The following is a 24,918-nucleotide window of genomic DNA, read 5'->3' as shown; positions in this document are numbered from 1 at the left end:
AGGCCTATAATCTGATTCCCCTGGGAGGCTGAGTCAGGAGGATTACATATTCAAGGCCAACATAATCTACATCAAAAAGAAAAAAGAAACTTCTTACTCTCATTGTAAAATCTGATCATGCCAAATATGTATGTGACTATGTATGGGTATACATACCCATGGGTGACTATGTATGGGTATGTATGGTTAATTTTCTCTACTATTCTCATTAAACCAGCATATTTGTTAGAGGAGTCCCTAATCTTCTTGTTATCATTAAGCACATGAGGAAATTAAGGTGTGAGGTCTTGGTTTGAATGACTTCTCAGGTACATGACTCACAGCAGTCCATGGGAATTTTCTTTTCTTCTGTCCTCAGTTGTTTTGTTTTATTTTGTTTTGTTTTGTTTTGTTGTTTTGTTTTGTTTTTCTTCATGAGACATGGAAGACAGAATTGAGTAATTTTATTGTTGTATATCCTGTCCACTTCTTTGGGTGAAGAAATCAGGCCTGCAGACATCTTCAGTGTTGGTACTATTTTCTGCCTGAAGCTTCAAGTCTTTTTTCTAGATGGAAACCAATTGAAGCACTTAGCATCCAGCCCTCACAGAGTGACCATCCATAATGACACTCTCATTTTTATCCACTACTCTGTAGCTTTGCCTCACATTTCTGTCCTGAGCTCTCAGATCAGTAGCAGCTGGTGACAGTGATTATTTGAATCAATGTTGACAAGTGGACTTTAGGGCTTGTTTAATGTTAGTTGACCTAATGCTTTGTGACTATCTACTTGCTTTAGTGTATCTTAGAAAACACATACCAAAATAACTATTCTGATCTTGGTAGAATCATTTCACTTTTCTTCTATATTTAACAAATATTTTCTTGGAACTCACAACAGTTCATTCTGTTTGTCTTTTAAATTCCCTTTATTTTCTTCCATTACTAGAATATCCTTTGAAATATATTTTCTACATTTTTCATTCTTAGCTTACTTTCTAGATTATGTTCTAACTACTGTACTATTTTTTTTTTTTGATGTAAAAGGGTGTGTGTGTGTGTGTGTGTGTGTGTGTGTGTACTGGACTCCAAACCGCTCTCTGGGATTATCTATACAAATAGTATTAAGAGCCTATTTTCACATCTTTATAAACTCTTACATTTTGAAATATGTAGTGAAGTAATCGCACCCAGTCTCATGTGTCTATATTCCATAAAGTATGTAGGTATATAGAGAGATTTCTACAGAACTCCAACAGGCATTTATAATACAATCAGAGTATTTCTCCTTTTAACACATAAAAACATATGAACTTGTATATGTTCATCCTTTTAGATACATTTTTTCCATTTTGAAAGAATTATGTTTTATTACAAAACAGTGAGACACTATTTATGTAAAATTGTAATACTTTATCAAACAGATCTAATTTTCCATAAGTGCTTATATATTGTAGTCTATAAAACTGAAAGTCCTCTGGAATGCAAACATTTTTGTAACAGTAATCTAACATTTGTCAAAAATCCAAGTCAAAGAATTATGATTAAAGTGTGTAATGGTAACTTGTAATTTATATTGTAAAGAGAATGTTATGTAGAAATTCATTTTAGGAACCATATCCCTCCCCAAATTTTAGTACTTTAAATAAGACTGAATAAAGTGTGAGGTTTACTTTATTAAGTGACTATAAAAATATAAATTATTAATAAAGAATAAGTATCAGTATAATATATGCAGTATTTATTATGTTTTAAAGAAAGGATTAGAGCAGGTGAAAAGAAATATTTATAAAAAGAAATCTCAATTCTGTATAAGTCAACTTCTATAAAAGCCATTCTTTGGCTGAAATCTTGAAGTCTAGACTAAACACTTCATTTTTAAAGCTTGTATATTATGTATTAGTGTTGTCTATTAGCATAGGTATACTTTATATATTTATCAGGGAGGACTTGTGTCCAGTGTGTAAAACTGTAAAACTATAAAGATGATTATTATGGTTCAGTTATACAAGGTTTTATTCTCTGCTTTTAAAAGTTAAAATACAGTGGCATAAAATAAACTTGAAATGTGAGTGATTTGGGTTTAGTCTCTCTCAAATGCCTAAAAATGTACTATAAATCCACTATTATGTGAAAATTATTGCCTTGGTCCAACAGTAGTTTCTCTGCACATCAAGCATTTTATATTCAGGACTCACAATGCATACCTATATACATAACTGTCTATTCACATATATACATATTCATACCTCTCATACACATCCTGAAGAGTCATTTCATCCTGTATTGTCACTCTGAGGGTTGTTTGGCTTATAACTTATATTGCAGACCTCTCCTATAACCTGCTTGGCTGAACAAGTTTTACATATATCAGCAATACCTGGGTAAAACTCATTTGAAATTTATTATCAGATTTGAAATTCTATCATCTTCCACAAATGCTGGAAACTGGCTTACTCCCCCCGCCCCCCAGTTTTTTAATGATAATAGGTTTGGTTGCAAAGAAAACACTAAAATGAGTCTAATCTGTTGATGAGAGTATATTTAATGTATTTATTTTATATTGCTGATAATTTTTAAAATACTTCACATAGATAGAATTCATCAGACATTTTGTTTTCTTAATGCTGTTCTCAACTTTTCAGCAAGAAGTCAACATTTTACCATTTTCAATTTGGAGCAGAAAAGCATTTGTAGCAGTTGTAGCTTTTAATTTGACATCTAGTTTCAGGTCATTTTCATGTAAATAGAAAACAATAGAAACATGTTTACAATTTCCATAAAGGGGATGTTTGCTTGAACCTCGTCATTTTCCTCTGGCAATTTTATCTTCTCTCTCTGGGATTAAAAGAGCCAATAATTGTTCACAGTTATTATTTTTCAACTCCACAAAAACTTGTTAGATTCACTCTTTATTACTCAAATGCACCGGGTGCCTTCTATATTTCAGTCATACACACTATCCGTTAATGTTTCTACCTCATCCTTCCTTTAATCTTGGTTAGGTTAGACAGGTCAGGCTTTCTATTTCTTTCTATAATACATTTTCTCTGGGTTTTGCAACCTTCTTTTCTACTTTAAAGCTACAAATAAATAAATAAATGGGAAGGTGAAAATTTGGAATTGTTCCATTGAATACAACTGATGCAAGCTTTCATTTATATTGCGTTGAACATGCCCAATGTATTTCCAACTGTGGCATTGTTGTCGTTAGAAAATGTAATTCAGTGCATTTCCTAATAAATATTTTATTTCACTTTTACTCTGCTCTGGAAAAATAAAAGCCTACTAATTTAAGCATAGATACACTTACTTCTGTGCCTTTATGATGTGTACAGTCATTTTTAAAGGAGTCTCATTGAGGAGAAATTTCACCAGTGGATGTCTTTATGTTTTCTTTTGTTCCTCTTCTAGGGGTAAAATGAAGAAACCTAATAATCTTTTAAATGTTTTTATTTTGTGGATATTCTAAGCATATCAGCAAGCCATCTGCTCCTCTGACTCCAACTCAGCTGTTGGGAGTTTGAAGGGTTGATACTCCTGGAGTGGGGGTTATTGTGTCTAACCTGGTTCTTAGCAGGGACTCATCCGCACTCCTTGTTTTTCTCCCCCTGCCCCAGTGATATGACAAGAACAGTGGAGATTTCCGGGGAAGGAGGCCCCTTGGGAATACATGTAGTGCCCTTCTTTTCATCCCTGAGTGGAAGGTAAGATAATTTTTCTCATTTTTGCAGTGTGTGCTATTGAAAACCCTGACATGGTCATTTTCCCAATCCTTTTTCAGAAGAGGATTTAGTGCAAACTACTATTCAGATGGACACTTTAAGTCACACTTTCCTGGGCCTTGTATAATAGAAAAAAAAAAAGCAAAACATGAAATCAATTACTTCTAACATCTAAGGATAAACAAAAAAAATCACAATTTCTCCATTTAGTATTAATTATAAAGTACTTCCAAAAGCATCCTTGACAGTTACAATTTATAAGAAAACACCTTGGAAAAACTTTTTAGTATATTATTAGACTAATGTCACATTGAATTACTTTAATAATACAAAATATATTTCAATGAGTGAATGTGGTAATTCCAAATTTCTCAGATGTAAAAAATTTAGAATAATAAGCATTCTGCATTCTAGTAGCAGTTTTTTCAGGTGTTCTACAGCTATTTGTCTATTTATCATCTATATATAATGAGTTATAATAGAGGAAAAAAAATTCTTCTTGGTGTAATTTTTTTCTAAAATACAATTTAGGCTATTAAAAATAATTTATTACAGACTTTTGGAATTTTAGACATTATATTGCTAAATCTACACTGGCAAATGGTAATTTAGATTGTGTCCACATTTCTTGAAATCTACATCTATCTAACTGAATATAAGCTTGTTCTGTTGATGGGAGTGAAGGTGTGTGCCTCAGAGCTGATGTAGTGGGATAACCACTTTAAAGAGCTGCTTGTGGGTACCTGTCACTTCCAGTAAGACAACTGTCTTTAGTACTAGGTTGGTGTTGACAACAGACTCCAGAAACCTGAAGTAAAATCAGTTTCTCACTCACAGGACATGATTTTAATTATTTTCCTAAACTAATTTTATTGAATGCATTAAAGGAAAGTGCTTTATTTTAGCTTAACATGTCAAAGGCCAGAAAAATTCCTTTGATATTTCACAAAGTTAGTCAAAATCCAGATCTTCTGACTAGTCTTCATTCTATGACTCTTTCTAGAACTAAAACCTCTTCAAAGGTATTAATTTCCTTGTTCTGAATATTTGTTCAACTCAGTATGCCATACAGCAGGAAAAACAGACTTCGTCATGATATTTTGGTTGGCATCACGTTCAGCAGGTAGCCATCTGCCACCTGCGATTGTGGAGTCATCACCTTTTTCTTTCTTCTTCTTAATAACATCTGATGCCAAGCTCTCGCTGAAATGAATGGTTCCTAAAAAGAACTGAAAAGCTTGTCGTTCTTACTGTCTAGTTTCCTGTATGTGTTAATAAGTGTGTTTATAAATGTTATGGGTTATAGCAGAGGACAGACTGAGGTTGTTTTTGATAGACAAGGTGAGTATTTACTCAGTTGTCAGGAGAGATTCTAATGGCTTTTGGCAGAAGTGTACTGATGGAGCTATGGGAAATACCAGAGTGGTTAAATTACCAGGCCCTTTAGTTTAATGAACCCGGAATGGAACACAAGATCTTTGCAATTTCCAAAAATGAGAAAATATATACTGTGACAGTCACCATACTTCATTTTCAATAGTTTAGGAAACAAGCTGGCTCCGTAGATGAGAAATCACCTTCTCTCACTTCAAATAATGGAAATACAGTAGAATTTATCGATTTCTTCCCTTCTTTCTTTCTGGTTCAGAATCCTAGAAGAACTTGGTAGAATAGTAGAAAGAAGATTGGATTTGGGTCAGAAGAATTGGAATTAATCCCAGTGTTCTTTTTATACAACCTTTATCAAGTCCTCTAAACTTGTCTCTTGTGAATACCTACTTTACATCAAAGCTATGGGGATTAAATAACATAAAAAATGTGAACGCTTCTTATAAAATCTACAATCTATAAATGTATAAATTGACAATATTATGATAATTTTGGCTAAAACAAAAAAAATCCTGATTAATAAATGAAGATTTTATAAGTAAATGTTCAACTGTTTAGTTACTTGTAGAAATAGTGCTATTATTATAATTTTTGATATCCACTAGTATTATAGAAAGGAAATTTAATTAAAAACATTAAAAATCATATGGAAGTGGAGACATGAGCCAATAAAAGTTAAGAGGTAATGAGTACAGGCTGAAATAGCATACTTAACTCAACCCATGTGTCTCAGTACCACTGCACACAGAGCATGTCAGACAAGTGTCTGACTTCAGAACGCCATATGGTTTCACTGTGTGAGCACCAGGGCTCCGTGAAGGTCATAGTATACTTAGCTCTTAATTTCCTCCCATTTATTAGTTTGTGTCATTATTTTAAATTAGAATTTACAGTTAATTCTTTATTAAGACTACTGTAATTGGCTTTGCCTCCAATGTAGTGTTTTTTTTTTTCTTTTTCCATTTAGAAAAATACTGCCACACCTGTTATTGAATGAGAACTCTAATCTAAGTTATTACATCTGGGTAAAACATAGAGCCTGCTGTTCCCGCTCGTCTCTATGAGCCCCTTGGATCCTGAATACTGCTTGTCTGGAGGCCCATTGGCTTTCCCAGTTTGGAAAAGAAATAAAATAAAATAAAGAAAGAAACACAAAACACTAAGTCCTTACATATAAAATACAAATCAATTTCATTGTTAAAATACCTGTGTTACAAGAATTAAATGTGATTTTTAAAAATAAAAGCTAATTTTTTCAATGAAAGTAGATAATATGTCCAGTTATGATGGGAAAGACAGATAACCATGAGAAAGAAGCTCAAAGTGCCTTACGAAGGGAGAAGAGGTGATGATGCACCACTCACAAGGGTGGCAGAGTGGAGAGCCACTGCATACAAAGGGAAGACAGCAAAGGAACAGTGAGAGGTCTAAGTGATTACTAGATGAGCAAGAAGGACTTGTTCCTCCTTTTACTCTGCTGGGCTGTGGATTTTAGCAACTTTATCACTACTCATGAATGCCGCTGATCTAGGTAGCCTCCACTCATAATTCCTTGACAGCTTTTTCATTGTTAAATCTTGAGAGTTCTGATCTCAATGAGACAGCCGCCACCATTCCCCAGATGGGAGCAAGTGAGAGAAGTAGATACGGTCTTCTCATGGAGGTCAAGATGACATCATACTGCAGGGAAGCCACCCTTTCCAAGGAATGGAGAGGGCAGGGGTGGTTTGTTGCCAGGAACCAAACTAATGAAATCAGGCAGTTTTACATTTTACCAAAATTACCTCTGACACATGGGTTTTATAGTTGGGCTTATTCTTTCAATAAATTTTCCATGGAAAGTTAGGTTATTTAGATCAGTGAGGTTCACATAGCATGCTCCAGCTGTAATATGCTAGCTAAATTGCAAGCCAGTGGCCTGAAAGAATTAATTCATCTCCCAAAATGTGAAATTAAATCCTAGGGAGTAACATTACATGACTGATGATGTATTGAATTAAATTAAAGGAAGACTTGAATGCTTGTTAAAAAAATATCACTTACCTAAACTAGTTTATAACCACATGTGAGCCTCCTAATGGATCATGTTACTGTGAATCCACCAGAACAAAAGTTCAAAATGAGCACTATCAGAGAGCTGTTTAATTCAGGAGAAAACACCATTTTGATTCAATTCTTCCTCTCTACGTGTCAAATAGGAGAGTAAGGTAGCATCATATGTTAGATTAATTTACCAAAGCACCAGTACTAGCAAATGAAGCTCAGGACCCCACCCACACTGATACTAGAGATCCCCAGCCTTCCTCGTATACAGGGTGTGACTGACTGCTGCCCTCTCTGCAGCAGTAGAGTACTGTGCTCATTTAACATTTCTGAAGTAGAAGCCAAAGTGTCACTGTGCACATCTGGCCTGTTGACACCTTGAGATGATGTGAGCTCATTCAATGAACTGAGGCCTTAAAGGCGGAAGCTCAGTCTTGAGGCTACTCCAGGCCGGATCACTTTCTCCCACTCTTTCATTATAGGCTGCCCTTTTTTTGCATAGCTGACCCTATTATTCACACATAAAATGTGCTCATATTTTATTTATATTTGAAATTTAATGCAAAGGGACTACATAATGTAGGACACAAGGCTCTTATTCAAAAGAGAATGACTAAATAGAAAGAAAAAACAAATGGATGAGGAATGTGGAGAAAGAAGTTTCTTCACACTCTTCTTAGAGGCATACGGGTCTTTCTTTCTTTCTCATGGTGACATAGAGTGAAGAACCCATCACGCTTCAAGGAAAAGTGGTATTTCTCAAAAGAGAATTGGCTACAGTAAATACAAGTTCCATTTCTTGTTGGCTTAATTTGGGATTTATACACGTAATAGTGTCTTTCCGCACACAACTATATACATGAGTATATCTGGATATCAAATAAATTATATCTGTATCGAACATATATGGATTTGTTTGTTTTTAGTCCCTAAGCATTACACACAGTTTACATAGCATTTACATGGCATTAGGTATTGTGAGTAATCTAAAGATGATTTAGAGCTGGGTATGGTGGTGCAGTTTTTTAATCCCAGCTCTAGGGAGGCAGTGGTAGGAGGATTACCCTGAGTCAGAGGCCAGCCTGAGACTACATAGTGAATTCCTGGTCAGCTTGAGCTAGAGTGAGACCCTACCTCAAATTAAAAAAATAAAATAAAATAAAAAAATAAAAGCTGGGCATGGTGGTACATGCCTTTAATCCCAGAACTCAAGAGGCAAAAGTAGGAGGATTAGCAGGAATTCAAGGCAGCCTGAGACTACATAGTAAATTCCAGGTCAGCCAGGGCTACAGTGAAACCCTACCTCGAAAAACAAAACAAAAAGATTAGTTAGTAAAGTGTATGAGAGGATGTGAATACTATGCCATTTCTTGTAAAGGATTTGACCATCCACAGATTTTGATAAGTGAGGGGCCTCTAGAAGCCCCCACACATTCCAAGGGACAACTGTATATGAATATAATTCCCAGTGCTCTAGTTATCCCCTCTTTCCATCTTCTCTAGTCTGTTCCCTTACTCATTCTGAGCCACAGGTAGAAAGTTTGGGGCATCTGTGGGAACTATCCCATAATCGCTGAATTCAGGGATTGAGGATACACTTTGCCTGCTCCACCAGATCAGTTTCCTTGACTGACACTCAAGACTCACCCAGGTATCCCTGGCCTTCCATGAGTGTCCATTTTCAAATTGTAACTCATACTGTGTCCTTTGGCTGTAAGTACCCATTTGCCCATCCTAATACAACAGCCTCATTCCCTCTATCCTGAGGACACAAATCGTCTGGCATGTACCTGATTCAGTGTCATAAAATGTGGGACTGATGTTCTTTCTAAGGAATAGCACCTGAGCTTAAGTACTTGTTTACCTCTTAAAATACAAAATACAAAAGCAGTAAATATAATAAGACTGCAAGAAAAAGAGTAATAACCCTACTCTGATTACTAAATACTCCATAACTAAACATCAGGCTTTGTGTTGGCTTGGCATGCCCTCTGCTGATGCCTCTCCCCAAAGCACCATTCTCTGGACTCATCTCCTGGAGGAAGCTAGTCTTGTCCATGATTACAGCAATAATGGGAATGAGGTTGGAAAGTCATGTGCCCTGAGCTTTCTGTCTTTTAGAGAGTTGTATATGCATACATGTTAGCATGTGTGTGGTGTGTGTGTGTATTTAGAATAAGAATTTAAATAACCAACATTTGCCTGAGTAGAAAGTATAATTTATTTCATAAATAAAAAGCAATACTTGTTTCTGAATATTTTAAATGGAGAAATAATCATCACATTGTTACCTAGTAATTCTATTCCAACCTAAATTTCTCATTTAGGGTTCTAGGACTCTACATTAGAGGTATCGAAGAAAACAGCAGGTGCAAGCGGGAAGGACTCTTTCAGGAAAATGAATGTATTGTAAAAATCAATGATGTGGAGCTTGTAGACAGAACTTTTGCCCAGTAAGTATTTTTTCATTGTTTCATTTACTAAACCGATTATGGTTAAACTTGTAGGTAGAATTTCTAGTGAATTCCCTTTCAACAGCCCCTCATCAGTCTTTTTCTAATGCATTTTATGTTTTAGCATGTTCAGTGGTGGGCTTACCCATCTGACTGAAATCTGTAGGAATGTTGAGTCACAGAATACAGCAACTACCTGTCTGGTTGTCTTGATAGGGCATCGGTGGACAGAAGGACTTGTTTTCCTTGGGCTGTGGGTCAGTTAGGCTGGTATTTACTGGCTCTTTTCACAGACTGGTAGTTCAGCTTATTAATCAACTGCCTTGATGTCAGTAGTGTTCCTTTAGCTGGAAAATTTGTGAGTGATAGCTAAGAGGATATAGTGAATAATTGAAACAAAATTTAAAAATTAAAGTCTAAAACAAACTCAAGAAATTATCCCTCTGAATGTGAAAATGTTATGGGAATATTTTTGTAGATAAGAATTATAATATTTAAGATTCTAATGCACATACATTTTGATGTGTATTGACCTTGTGCTGGTATTCCACATTAAGTGAATAGAGATAGTTTTAGTAATAATCAATAGTCTCTCTTGTTTCTGACCCAAACTGTTCATAATACACCTTCTCTCAGGGCATATCAATATCAATATTGAATGTGAGTGCATGGCAACAGAAAGAAAGTAACATTATATGCTAAACTGTGCAAAGAAATGAATTTTTTTCAAAAATCATAATCATAGCCAGGCATGGTAGCACATGCCTTGAATCCTAGCACTCAGGAGGCATAGGTAGGAGGATGGCCATGTGTTCAAGGCCACCCAGAGATTAAATAGTGAATTCCAGGTCAGTCTGGGCTAGAGTGAGACCCTACCTCAAAAAGTCAAAGAAAAAATCCTAATCATTTTTCATACTAATGATATCTGTATATAGCAATGTGTTTTTTTGAAAACATTTAAGAGATTGCAAGGCAGAAATGATCATCTGTTTAGCAGAAGCAGAAAATGAGTCATAAAGTATTAATATGGAGCTAAAACAGATTTGTAATCATGCAAAATAATCTACTAATAATTATATTAAAATATGAAATGATTTTTCACTTAAAAATTAAAGTTTGTTTTTTATATGTTCTTCAGTAATTGATTCTGGTTTGATTTTCATATATAGAAATACTTAAAAGTTGAGGGTCATTGGTTAAGTTCTTTAATCTCTCTGAGCTTCCACTTGAGTTTGTAAAATTAAAGCTAATTATATTTACATTGTGTGGTTGCTAAGAAAAGTAAATGAAAGGATTGTACATAGCCACCATGCATGCATATGCCAGTGTGGAGGCACCTCATGGGCAGGTAGTGAGTGGTAACTAGTGTTTAGGTAGGAGGGTCATACTATTAGTAATATGCCCAGGAATTATTATGTTTAGATTACCAGGATGTTGGCCCTCACTCCAGCGCTGCAATGCAGTCAAAGGTAATAAGTGCATGAGAACACAGTATAATTCTCCATTTGTCATCTGTTTCAAGGGCTCAAGATATCTTCCGTCAGGCAATGAAAACATCAAGCGTACTGCTCCATGTACTTCCGCCTCAAAACCGTGAGCAGTATGAAAAATCAGTCATTGGACCTCTGAACATTTTTGGTAACAATGATGGAGTTTTGAGAACAAAAATGCCACCACCTGCACATGGGAAGCCTGGACTAAAGGCAGTGAATCTCACAAGAGCAAATAGTCCTGAAGTAGATGAATCAAGTTCCCTGCAACAAAGCAAGAGCCCCCGAGTTCCAAGACTAGGAAAGTCTTCCTCTCCCTCTCTCTCCCCTCTCATGGGGTTTGGCAGCAAGAAAAATGCAAAGAAAATTAAGATTGACCTAAAGAAAGGTAATTATTAAAATATGCTTAATAGCATTCTATTATTATAATGTGCAAAACTGGTACAGAGAAATGCATTAAGGTTAATTTAGTTAATTTCCCTTTTGTTTAAGTGTTTCAAGGAATAGATTTTAGTCCATACATGGTGTTACACTTGGGTTCACATTGCTGGCAGAAATCACCTGACCAAGAGCAGCTTGTAGGATCAGAAAGGTTTTTTTGGTTATTGTTGTTGTTTTTGTTTTTGTCTTGAAGACTATAAGGGAAGTTCCATGATGCATGATGGCAAAGGGAGGTGATGGCATGAGCAGACAGTGGACATCACCTCCTGGCCAACAACAGATGGACCATAGTAACAGGAGAGTGTGCCAAACACTGGCATGGGAAAACTGGCTGTTGCACCCATAAGCCACCCCTAAACAATACACTGCCTCCAGGAGGCATTAATCCCAAATCTCTACTATCAGGGAACCTAGGATTCAGAACACCTAGGTTTATGGGGGGCACCTGAATCAAACCACCATGTTCTGCCCTGGCCACCATAAACTGATAACTATCCATGATGTAAAATGCAATGCTTTAAGAGCCCCCATTACCTTTATCAATTCCAATGATGATCAAACATCCCCATAGTCCAAAGTCTTTTAATTGAAGCTAATACCAAAAATTCCCCCCTCAAAAACAATAATGGCACAAAGTAAACATTCATATTGCAAAAGATGACATTGGTCTTAGTGAAGAATTTTCAATCAATACAAAATTTAAAATAACCAAGGCAAACATCAAAGTCTGTAGCTCCAAGTCCAACAACTCTAGTAAGTGACAACTCCAAGTACAATAATTCTAACCAGCAACAAGTCTCTGGAGTACCAATTCCACCCCTCCATAGGCTACCCACAGTCCTGGAAAACTTCAGTGTGGAAGGCAACTCTCCGTAGCAGTCATCTCATAGTTGTGGCACCTCCCTCGGTTTCCACTGCAACCCACAGTCCATCCTCATAGGTCTGGCAGTCTCCATGCAGGCAGTCCACCAAACCAGCTACACACTGCCCATGGTCATTTCCAAAACACAAGACCATGCTGAAAATTCAATGACACTTTCTTTACTGCATTTCTTATACTCCATAATACCAGGGAGGGTGCCAATTTGTTAATCGAGGGGGCAAAAAAAGCAGACTTTGAAGAACAAGACACTCCTTGAGCATTCAGGCCCCTTCAAAAGAGTCTATATTTTTTTCCTGTTTTCCCAATACAGGTCAGCTTTCCCAGTCTCAATGGTTGTAATCTCTCATACAATTGCAGCTAAAGAGGCAGAAGTTTAATCCCAAAGATTTCATTTCTGTGCCATATCTCTCTGCTCACACCAATCCAGTCTTTTGCAATGCAACCCTGCACAGATTCTCAGGACATGGGCATAACAGCAAGCCTCTCACACAGACTGCGTCTAGCCCAGTTCAGGCAATGTTCAGTCATCACCCTTGCAAGCTGAACCTCACAGTCCATAGTTCTCACCACATTTAGGTCTTTCAACTCTGACCAGAATAGTCCACCAGGCTATATTTACAGCACTGCAAGGCATCTCTTAGGCTAAGGTTTTAAATCCTCCCAGATTCCTTTTGAAAATCAGCTCCAAAAGGCCAAAGCCACAAAATCAGGTGGCTATCAACAACCCCACTCCTGGTACCAACTTTACTGTTGCAGTCAGGTTTGTATTGCTGGCAGAAATCACCTGAACAAGAGCAGCTTGAGGGAAACATGGGTTTATTTTGGCTTACAAACTTAAGCTCCATGATGGCAGGAGAAAATAGCCACATGAACAGAGGGTAGACATCACCTCCTGGCCAACAACAGATGGGCCATAGTGACAGGAAGGTATGCCAAACACTGGAATGAGGAAATTGGTTATAACATCCATAAGCCCACCGTCAACAATACACCACCTGCAGGAGGCATTAATTCCCAAAACTCTATCAGCTGGGAACCTGGCATTCAGAACACCTAAGTTTAAAGGGGGAACCTGAGTCAAACCACAACACATGGGTAACAGAAATTTATTAAAATTGTGCTACTTTCTTATATTATTCTATAGAATATTGATCATTTAAAACAAGAAAACAGTAAAGACCTGTCATGGTTAAAAGTAATTGTAAAAACTTCACAGATACAGAGCAGTATTTTGTTACAGTTTAATACTGAGTAGACATGAAAATATACTTGTCCCAGTTTTAGAACAAATTAGTGACTTTGTTGAAACATCCTCTAAGCCAGTTAACCTTGTGCATCTGGTATACATTGATACTACTGGTGAACCAAAACTTGGTTCTTAGGCTTTGCAGATAAGCACCTTAACTACTAAGCCATCTCTCCAGTCCCACAGCCTCACTTTAAATATACCTGTCAGAAAGCTGTAAATGAAGAAATAAAAAATATAATATCGCAGTTGAACATTAGTGAGATTATTCTGAAGACAAAACCATATATATATATATATATATATATATATATATATATATATATATATATAATATATATACATGAGAGAGGGGAGGGATAAAAGAAAGAGGAAATGAAGATAAAGATGAAGATGAATAAGGAGGAAGAGATACCAGATCAGCCAAGGCTGTAGTGCCTCTGTCTAACTATGGCAATGTAATATACATTCTTAGATAAATGGCCATAGGAAGAAAAAGGAAAATTATAGTTATTGCTGAGATTTTCAGTCAGGGCAACTTACATGGTGAGAAGGTCATTGACTGAAATTAGAATTTTAAATAGACAGCCATAGTTGAAAAGGGAAGAACTCTGAAATATACATGATGCTATCTAGGAAGCTGATATCAGAGTTAGAGCCAAATGACACATGTTCTTTTCTGTATAGTGGCAATATTAGAACCAGGAGCTAAATTAAATCATGGAGTCTAAAGCAGAAATTGACTCCAAACAGATCTTTGAAAATCATTAGTGCTTACATAGGGAGGCAGTTGAATGACTTCTAGAATGGAAAAGTAGGAAAATGATATATAAGAAACATCACTGAAAGATAAATCAGATCAAGTACAGAAAGAGTAATTAGAGAAGATTATTGGTAATTGTGCTCATCCTCACCATAGAGGTGTCCATCAGTGTTCTACTACTCTAACAAAAGATCTGAGGCAATCAAATTTAAAATATGAAAGGCTTCTGTGGACTTACAATTTTTGAAATTTTAGTCCATGGTGGGTTGGTTACTTTGGGACCTGTGGCAAGGCTATGTTGTGTGGTGGGAAGTGTGGTGGACCACATCTCTCACTTCCTCAGCCAGAGCTTGAAAAGAGAGGAAGACCAGGGCCAACAACTCAGTAATTGCTTATCTGGCATGCCAAGAATGAGCTAACTTCCTTCTACTGGGTCCAACCTCCTAAATAATTTTCAATATGTCACAGGGTAGAGACAAAGCTATCAGGGTGTGGTTTCTTATTTGTTTGTTTGTTTGCTTGCTTACTTATTTATTGTGTGGGGGATACTTACCAAACTACAGCAACAGGTCATTTTTGACTGAGGCTGAAAGCATCACAAAGATTGAAAATTACTTAGGGCAGAGAAATCTGCATATGCCCTTAGACAGAGGGAAATACACTGGAAAAGAGCAGTTGTGGATGAAAGGTAGCGGGGCAGGGGCAGCAAACTTCTGCTGACAGGACGGTGAACCACAGGGGTGGGAGTCAAATCCAGGTAGAGGGGTGATGGCAGAGTATAGAGCTGACTGAGAGTCCTACAAACTTCTGCTCAGATGAGGACATCAGCTTCTAAGGAAAGATGGATTCAGGCTAAGGTTTATTGGGAAATTTATATAATGGTCATATGGATAGCAAGCATTTTTCTAGACCTGAGAAAATGAGTGGGTTGTACATATAGGTTGGGCTCTAAATTCACCTCGAATAGTACCATGGCCTGTTGAGAACTGTACCATTATATAAACAGAACAATTTAGACAAAGATCTTTAATTTAGGGCTGGAGAGATGGCTTAGCAGTTAAGGCACTTTCCTGCAAAGCCTAAGGACCCAGGTTCAATTCCCAAGTACCTATATAAGCCAGATGCACAAGGTGGCACATGTGTCTGGAGTTCATTTGCAGTGGCTAGAGGCCCTGGCATGCCCATCCTCTCTCCCTCTACCTGCACCCCCTCCTTTTGTTCTCAAATAAATAAATAAAAATAAAACTAGTGCCTCATGCATGCTAAGCTGGCAACTTAACTATATCTACAGTCTCAGATGATGCATTTATTTTATAACTCTTCAAATATAAATAAACATTTTCAAGCTAGGCATGGTTGTGCAAACCTTTAATCTCAACACTTGGGAGGCAGAGGTAGTAGGAGTGCCATGAGTTCAAGGCCACCCTGAGACTGCATAGTGAATTCCAGGTCAGCCTGGGCTAGCGTGAGATCCTACCTCAAACAAATAAATAAATAAATAAAACAAAACAATTTGAACATAGTTAAAAATACCCCCAAAATGAATTATTTCATTTATTTTTACCTTACAATAAGTTTGAATATAATATTACACATCCTTAAAGTGACTATATGTTTTCCTGAACTTACACTGCAGGCCCAGAAGGACTTGGTTTCACTGTAGTCACCAGAGATTCTTCCATACATGGTCCTGGTCCCATTTTTGTGAAAAACATTTTACCAAAAGGAGCAGCAGTAAAAGATGGCCGCTTACAATCTGGGGATAGAATTTTGGAGGTAAGAATTAAATTTGATGTGTTCAGTAAATATATCTCTTGATATTCAAATGAAAATATTTATATACTAGTACACTGGCATCTTTGTGGGATGCTTCTAATAGTCCCTAAGAATACTAACATCTGTTAAATCTTTAAGCCTTTTATATAAAATGGTATCATGTTTGCATGTAACCATGACATATGCTTTTATGTTCTTTAAATTCTCACTTATATGTAAATAATATGCAAATAGTCCTTTTTCCTTTGTTGTATAGAAAATAATAGCAGGATAAAAGCTTGCCTATGGGCTGGAGAGATGGCTTAGCAGTTAAGCGCTTGCCTGTGAAGCCTAAGGACCCTGGTTCGAGGCTCGGTTCCCCAGGTCCCATGTTAGCCAGATGCACAAGGGGGCGCACACGTCTGGAGTTTGTTTGCAGAGGCTGGAAGCCCTGGCGCGCCCATTCTCTCTCTCCCTCTATCTGTCTTTCTCTCTGTGTCTGTTGCTCTCAAATAAATAGATTAAAAAAAAAAAAAAAAAGCTTGCCTATGTTCAGTATAGATGGAGCTTTTTTTTCAAAATATTTGATCTGAAGTTGATTGAATCCTAGTATTAAACTTATGGACATAAAGAGCTAACTATATATTAACATTTTATTTCAAATGTAACATATATTATCATGGTTACTTATACACAAGCTAAGCAGTTTAATTATAAAACTAGTTAATGAGCACCCTAACTGTGTACATCCCCAATAAGGTCAACGATGTGGGGCAAATAATAATGAACAATTTCCTTGTCTTTTCTTTCTTAATTTCACCTTTTAGGACCTCTGGGGAATTTCAATTGAATTCAGGAGTTTGTTATACAGTTAGGGCTAAGGATTTCAAAGTCAGATACAAGACTGTTTAATGGTTTCTTTTGAAACTTTAAGTAAGGGAGATCCATGGGTCTCAAGTTGAGTTGTGCTGTGTGCAATCAGCATTGCCTGTGCCCAGCTGGTGATAGAAACTGCTATAATGGTTGTTGAATAGAGAAGTATTTAGTTAAAGTACAAGGGTTATCTGTTTACACTTACTTTTGTTTAATAGCATCAATGTAAGAATATATTGTCAATTTCCTTTAAAGACATTTTTTTGAGGCTGGCTGATGACTGTCCTGTGGCAAGAAAAGCTTTAGTATTGTTCACAAAACCCTATAAGTAGGAATGAGTATTTGGAAATCAGCATTTGAGCTTTTCATGAAGTTCTAGATCATGAAGAAGAATGAGCCCAAGGACTAGTGTAGCTCAGAGTCAGTTTCCAAAAAGCCATGGTAATCTGCTCACTGTGATTTCCTAGACATGAGGAAAGCTTTAGAATTACATCAGAATACTCTTGTGATAAAATAAGAATTCACTTCTACTTGTCATTTGGAGCAGGTAAGCATTTGCAGTCCATTTCGTACCTACTTCATAAATTAATTTCTGATACCCTTATAAAAATGCGGTGTTTTAGTGAAAAATGAAAGCTGATGGTAATTATTGACTGAGATTGCTTTGCAATCATAATTATGGAGGTAATCGTATTATGTAAATGTATGTGGAATTCACCCATATGTTTAGCATTCATCTTCTCAGCTCTTCATTGATTCATTGAACCCATTACTTTTCATAAACTATCTAGAAGTTGGACATGGTGATACATACCTATATTTTTAGTTTACAGGAGGCTGAGGTAGGAAGATCTGAACTTGTACAAGCCTGGTCTATGTAGTAAGATCTTACTCAAGGAAAAGAAAATAAGAAAGAGATAGCCAATGTTCTGACATGTCAGTCTATATGATTGTACTCTCTAGGTAAATGGAAAAGACGTTACTGGAAGAACTCAGGAAGAACTGGTGGCCATGCTGAGGAGCACCAAGCAAGGAGAGACAGTATCACTGGTCATTGCCCGTCAAGAAGGGAATTTTTTGCCACGAGAGCTGGTAATGTTCTAACCTCAAACACAGATTCTTCAATGCATAGCTTAACATAGTCAATGAATTCAGAGTGGCTCAGTTGTGAGTTCTAAGTTATAGACTTCATTTCTAATAGAGATTGACTTTCATCCCATTTGGAGTATCATTTTTAAGACCATTGATGCACTGAGTTGGACATTTTATCACATAACACACACATACATGCATGCACATGACCTTGGGAGCACCGACTTAAACACATCATAACAACAAATAACCATTCAATGAATCCAGTAAAATATATATTGAATATATAGTAAAATATATATTGAATATATATGCTATATACCAGGTTAACAACAGTTTGTGGCTCTTTAATGTAGTGTGCACTCTAAATACATGCTAATTTAAGATGCTGGTTCCACATTATCTTTATATTTTTCTAAATATCAAATTGTTTTAAAATAAGTTAACAAATAAATAATATGAAAGAAAACAAAAGTACAAACAAGTGTTCAAAATAAAAGAAAGGAATTAAGGAGAAATACAGAATGTGAAAGAGAAAACATGGGAATTTAATCTGTTCTTGAGGCATGAGAAAAGTGTCGTAAGGAAGAGAATGTCAAGTCTTATTGAAAATGTATACCTTTTGACCCAATAACTATACATTTGGTAATCTGTCCTAAACTGATGATCAAAGATATAGACAAAATTCATGTATGTTGATTTTCCCTAAAGTCCTATGTAGTATAGTAACATATATATGGCTATACAACCAGCTTAAATAAATAGCTAGATATTTGTCAGGTGGAACATAAAAAGTACTTTAAATGATCTTAGTGAGGAAATGCTTATAGCACAAGAAAATATACATAGGATAATGCTACTTAAAATATGGGACATAAACTTAAGTATGGAAAATGATAAAATTATATTAAAACTTCAGGGCTGGAGAGATAGCTCATCAATTAAAGCACTTGCCTAGAAAGCCAAGGGAACCAGGTTTGATTCCCCGAGACCCACATAAGCCAGATTCACAAGATGGTACATGTGTCTGGAGTTCATTGTCAATAGTTAGAGGTCCTGGTGTGTCATTCTTTCTCCCTATCATCTATCTATCTATCTATCTATCTATCTATCTATCTATCTATCTATCTATATGCCTCTCTCCCTCTCAAGTAAATAAGTAAAACTAAAATTAAAAAACTGTCCAAATTAATTGGAAAGTGATTCACCTGAAATGTTGGAGAAATGAGAGATTTTCATATACCTATACATATGAAATAAAATATATATATATATTTTTTCAATGAACACCTATTTGTGTATTGAAATACTATGCTTTTTTTAAAAATGGTTCTAGATAATTGAAAAGGACTATTCTAGCTACTATCCAAGACAAAAAGATGTGGTGAAAGGAGTTTTCATTCCCTTTGTTTAGATTTTGTTATATTCTTTGAATCTCTAAGGTGTCATGCTACGTTCCCAGTGGCAGAAGATCAGGTAGGAAAGTTGAGTTGGGAGACTTGTGGCTATTTTCCTTAAGGAAGAGATAGTTTAGGAGACACAATTGTTATAAATGTTCAAGGTGTTGTATGGCTTGGAAATGGGACCTAGTATCGTTCCTTAGATAGTTTATATCTATTAATATACTTATGTTCTAAATTCAGCAAACAATTTATTATCTTCTCAGTACAAAGTTGGACATTCTGGAGATGGAAAAATAAGTCAAACTCATTTCTTGCACCCACTGAATTTGTCCCAAAGCAAATGGTTAGAAGGGGAAACTGTCATAAGAACTGTCAACCATGCAATTGCATGAGGAGGAAATGAGTTACTTAGGTTGTTCAAACACAGCTAGCCTCATCATCTGTCAACGATGCTCTTAAAGAACTTTCCTGGTGGTTTGAATGTGAAATGACCCCTAAGGGGTCTGGTGTTTGAATATTTATTCCCCAGCTGATGACAATCTTTGGAAGATTATGGAACCTGTAGGAGGTAGAACCTCGCTGAAGCAAGTGTGTCTATGGCGGTGGGTCTTGAAGTTGACCACTTGGCCCTACTTGGTCTACTCTCTCTCTCCCTCTCTCTCTCTCCCTCTCTCTCCCTCTCTCTCCCTCTCTCTCCCTCTCTCCCCCCACCCCCCTCTCTCTCTCTCTCTCTCTCTCTCCTTCCTCCCTATGGATGTGACAGTGTGACACCAGGTTCCTGCTTCTTCCATGCCTTCCCTAACATGATGAACTCTATTTTCTGGAACTATAAGCCAAAATGAACTTTTCCCTAAGTTGTTTCTGGTCAGGTGTATTGACAAGAAAGTGACTGATATAAAAGGTTCTCCCAGTAAGAAAATTACCCAGCCTAAGCAACTTCCAAGGTATTTCTCTGAATTTTGGCCTCTATTGTGTGTGTTTTATGAAAGTTTGAGTATAAAGTTGAATCACTGTTCTTACATATTGGTGCTCTTATATTAGCCAACCTCCCCCACCCCTCATTTCCAAGTGTTTGAGAAGATCTGTAGTAAAGGGAAGGGAGAATTACTGGCAGGAGCCATAGAGGCCTGCTCCTTACCTTCTTTCTTCTGCTTTCTTCCATCCCAACCATCTTTGAAGGTAGAACCCGAGTCACTGCCTCCTCTCCTCAGAAGCTTCTTACTTGTCACAAAGAGATACGCTTCAGAAACTTCAAGTGCAATTTTTTTCCTCTAAAACACAGATTGTTTTTCTTTTAATCCTTTGTTTCTTCAAAGACTTCATGATTTCTCTGCAAGGGTCAAAATGAAAGAAACAATAAAAAAAGGATAGTCTGTATATGCATATAGAAGGAATCCTTTTCAATTCTTGTTCAATCCTCTGGAAGCTAGAGGTGAAAACTCCCAGAAAACCTCAGTGAGACTGTCTGTTTCAGAGACAGAAAGAAAGAAGTTTTGACTGTGTGTTAACTGTGATCCTGGAAGGAACGAAACATTGCACTGAAGGCAAACATTCCAGTCAGTCCTTATGCTTTCAAGAAAACCTATGGACAGAACAGTGAACTTAAATCCTCAGAAGCCTCCATGTCCATCTGATGGTTCCCTCTATTATCCTGCTCCATCTCCCACAGTTCCTGACTCAGCTATTAACTCCTCCTTCTAGTTCTTCCCTCTGCTTCCACTAGCGAGAAGAGGTGCTGACCTTATTCCAGTTTCTAACTCTGAATGTATTTTTCCATCAAAACAATTGCAGGGCCTGGGAGAGTTGTCTCAATGGATAAAACACTTATATAGTGTGAACACTGGCATGCAAACACTCACAACCCTTATGAATATTGGGTGGCCCATGGTTCATACCTGTAACCCAAGCTTGGGAGGCAAGGAGATGGGAGAAAAGCTAACAAACTATACCAGCCAAAGCTACAAGCACTGGTTTCAAATGGGACATCCATCCTCAGTATATAAGGTAGAGAGTGATCAAGGAAAATACACACAAACATTCACACACAGCTACACTCACATGCACCCACATGCATATGAACACACATACATACATGCAAACACACCACACACATGAAAAAATACACATCGAAGTTAGCAAATATAGTCATGGAATTTTCAAACTAAAAGCCATCATACTAATAAGTAAGCCCAGCTCTAACTTTTTAGATGAAAAAAGAAAAAGAAGGCTCAGTATAGTTGAATAATCTTGTCTAAATTTCCCCAGTGAGTTGGACATAGAGACTGAGGTATCCTAACATGTGAGAATCTTTGGATTCCATCTCATATTCCATATCTCATATTCCAACTCAAATCTCTGTATTGATCACTTTGTGGTATGATGAGAGCAAGTCACAAATTACTCTGAGGCTCTGTCTCCTAAACATCATGTTTGTGGGGAAGATTGCATGAAAAAATAGACGTAAAACTCTTAGCCTTATCTTTGACCACTTATAAGTGAGCTATAGTTATTTCTCCTAATTTATTATATGTTCTATAGTACTTTCACTATAACACTATGCTTTAGATATGACTTAAATAGATTTATGAAAGCTTTCCTGAGACCAACCATTTTTTTTTTTAACAATCTGGCTTTCTTGTTTATTATTTTAAGATGTATTCTGGTATTCCAAACATTGAACCACAAACAAATTTTTATAATCTATCAAGTCCATAAGTGAGACAGTCTGTGTGTATTATTTTGTTCTCATTTAATAGACTTTAGTGTAATTTGATTTCTATCCCAGAATGACATCATAGGCTGAGCCCACCAGGGAGCATATTAAATTAATTGTGCAAGTATGAGATTATGAATGTGAATAAATTATTTGTTCTCAATGTTTTTTTATTTTATATGAAATATGGTCAGCATGTGGTGAGCATTCATCCTCTTAGAACTTTCTGGCAAATATCTGCACTCTTAAAAATATTTGACAGTCAACTGTCCAAATATGTGTAATATCCTCTGTAATCACAGTGAATAAAGGGTTTTGAGGCTTTTAAGCATATAATTGGTAGGGAACCCAAAAATTTGTTTTGGAGAAATGTGGAATTTTTTTTTCAGACAAATGCCTGCTTTGAAGGCTGAGGAGGTTTAGAACAGCACTGCTTCAGTAGGAATCACCTCCCAGCATGGCAGGAACTGGGCTCTTCTAAAAAGTAAAAACAGTATGTTAGGTGCCATGTCTTTATGTTTCCCTTTCAAAAAATAGAAGGGGATTTCACTTGTGTCTCTTCTCCCAAATCGTGTTTGTGATTGATGCACACACTTGACTTTCCATAGCAAATTCAGTGGGCTGAGGGGAAAACAGCGCTTCCTGCTTGTGACTTATTCTACCTCCTTTGAAGAAGCAAGCTGTTGTTTTCCGATTCTGAGCAAACATCCTTTCCCTCTTCTCTATGCCTTCGTTCACACACTCTGTGCCTTCCTGTAACATTGCCCTACCTGTTTTCTGACAACTGAATCCTCCTCCTTTCCTTCTTATCGGTAGCTTCCTGGAAAGCCTTAGTGCTTACAATCAAGGGAGTTACATAGGGTGCCCCAATATCGGAAGTCTCTCAGATGTGACCCTCCATCATTGGAAAAGCCTCAGTATCTATTTCCTAGTCACTTCTCCTCCTGACTTGTCCTCAAGGGAACTGTACTGAACTCGTATTTGAATGTCCCTGTTTTTTCCCTTGAGAGGTGATCTAGCATAAGTTTAGTGACATACAGAGTAGATCTGCTTCCCATCTATTTCAGACTTGGTTAAAAATCAAATGAGAGGAATTTGTATAATAACATCACAAGACCCAGCTGTTTCTAGTGTCTTTACTGAAAGCACTGTGCTTCAAAGTTGATAGTTCCAAAAGCCTAGCCTGGAAGACAGGTTGAGGTCCGAGGTGGTAACTTAAGTAACATTTTTGCAGAAGGTACCTTGAGATTGGTGTTGGTAATAGAAATGCAGAACAAAAAAAAACTTCAATGTCTAAACCTCTGTTTGAAATGAAAATGATGACATGTTATTGATGGCTCCATGGGCTATCTCTGGTAGGAGACATGGTATCACAGTGCTTTCTTAACCCTGGTATCTGAAATTATTCTTTCTTTATGCAAATAATCAAAGACATCCTTATATTTAGGAAAGATACTGAAAAAAAAAAACTAAAGGTTTTCTATTAATTTTCCTACTTTATCCTTTGTAAGAGACACCAAGTTGTTTCCCACGCATGCACATGTGCATGTATGTATATGTGTTATTTCATTTACTGGGGAGGAAGGAGTATACTGCCACTCCTATGTTAACCTCTTCAGTATTTCACTTCCTGACCCGCTGTCTTATCTTTAAATCATCCTGAAAGTCACACAAACTCCTGGTGGGTAAAGTAAGTGGAGAAAATTTCAAACGTATTTATAATTTCTACCTGCCAACTTTGCCTGCTATTAAATGCTGGCCTCTGCAAGTAGGATTAACTATATTTCAGGCAAGCAAGTTTTCTCCCACACAGCATGATTGAGAATCTAAAGTTACCTGTGTTTGTCTTGCTGATTTGGCCTTCCCTTAAAAATACTGCTTTTGTTGAGAAAAAAATGATGTGCACATGTGTGGACATACTCCCTGCTGAGCTTAGTGTATCTCAACTTAACTATATTTTCCTGTGTGTGTAACCACCTTTGCAAATGGAATGTGGTATAAATTACTTTATTATTTAAGTTAAAAAACGTGCCAAATAAAAAATTAAAAAAAAAAAGGGCTGGAGAGATGGCTTAGCGGTTAAGCGCTTGCCTGTGAAGCCTAAGGACCCCGGTTCGAGGCTCGGTTCCCCAGGTCCCACGTTAGCCAGATGCACAAGGGGGCGCACGCGTCTGGAGTTCGTTTGCAGAGGCTGGAAGCCCTGGCGCGCCCATTCTCTCTCTCCCTCTATCTGTCTTTCTCTCTGTCTGTCGCTCTCAAATAAATAAATAAAAAATAAAAAAAAAAAGTGCCATCAAATGTTACTATTTAACACAATAAATCATGGAAGAATTTGAAATCTTAGATGAACTTCATTTAACTGATATATTATTTAATCCCCCTTGGCTATTTGATTCAAATGATTCCATGCTTAATTAGCCAAGATACTTAAGAAAGTATGAATATTATAGTGGCTATTTGTAGATAAGTAGCAGAAATTAAAAGATAATTTCAGAATGATTTCTCTACCTAAAACCATATAAGAGTTGTGGCTTTTCAATTTAAGTAACTATGCAAAATTACAAAATACATTGTTCCATTTTGTAGACTTCAAAGTAACACAGTTCTACGTGACTAAAGATAGATTCCTGGTTATGGTTGTTTCCATTCTAGACTCCTAAAAAATTTCCA

General features: G+C 36.7%; 1 protein-coding gene across 1 annotated transcript in view; it reads left to right on the top strand.

The window, feature by feature from the left end:
• Positions 1 to 24,918, top strand: part of Pard3b (par-3 family cell polarity regulator beta) — a 1,086,921-nt gene that overhangs the window by 555,734 nt on the left and 506,269 nt on the right. The window contains exons 6-10 of the mRNA XM_045147062.1: positions 3,600 to 3,686; positions 9,464 to 9,589; positions 11,112 to 11,467; positions 16,049 to 16,188; positions 18,004 to 18,132. Of these exons, the coding sequence (XP_045002997.1) occupies positions 3,600 to 3,686; positions 9,464 to 9,589; positions 11,112 to 11,467; positions 16,049 to 16,188; positions 18,004 to 18,132 (838 nt within the window). The remainder of the gene's footprint in view (positions 1 to 3,599; positions 3,687 to 9,463; positions 9,590 to 11,111; positions 11,468 to 16,048; positions 16,189 to 18,003; positions 18,133 to 24,918) is intronic.

The sequence above is a fragment of the Jaculus jaculus genome, chromosome 4 (assembly GCF_020740685.1).
Source record: "Jaculus jaculus isolate mJacJac1 chromosome 4, mJacJac1.mat.Y.cur, whole genome shotgun sequence".
Classification (NCBI taxonomy): domain Eukaryota; kingdom Metazoa; phylum Chordata; class Mammalia; order Rodentia; family Dipodidae; genus Jaculus; species Jaculus jaculus.
Note: the sequence above shows the minus strand (reverse complement) of the source record. Positions and strands in the feature narration are given on the sequence as shown.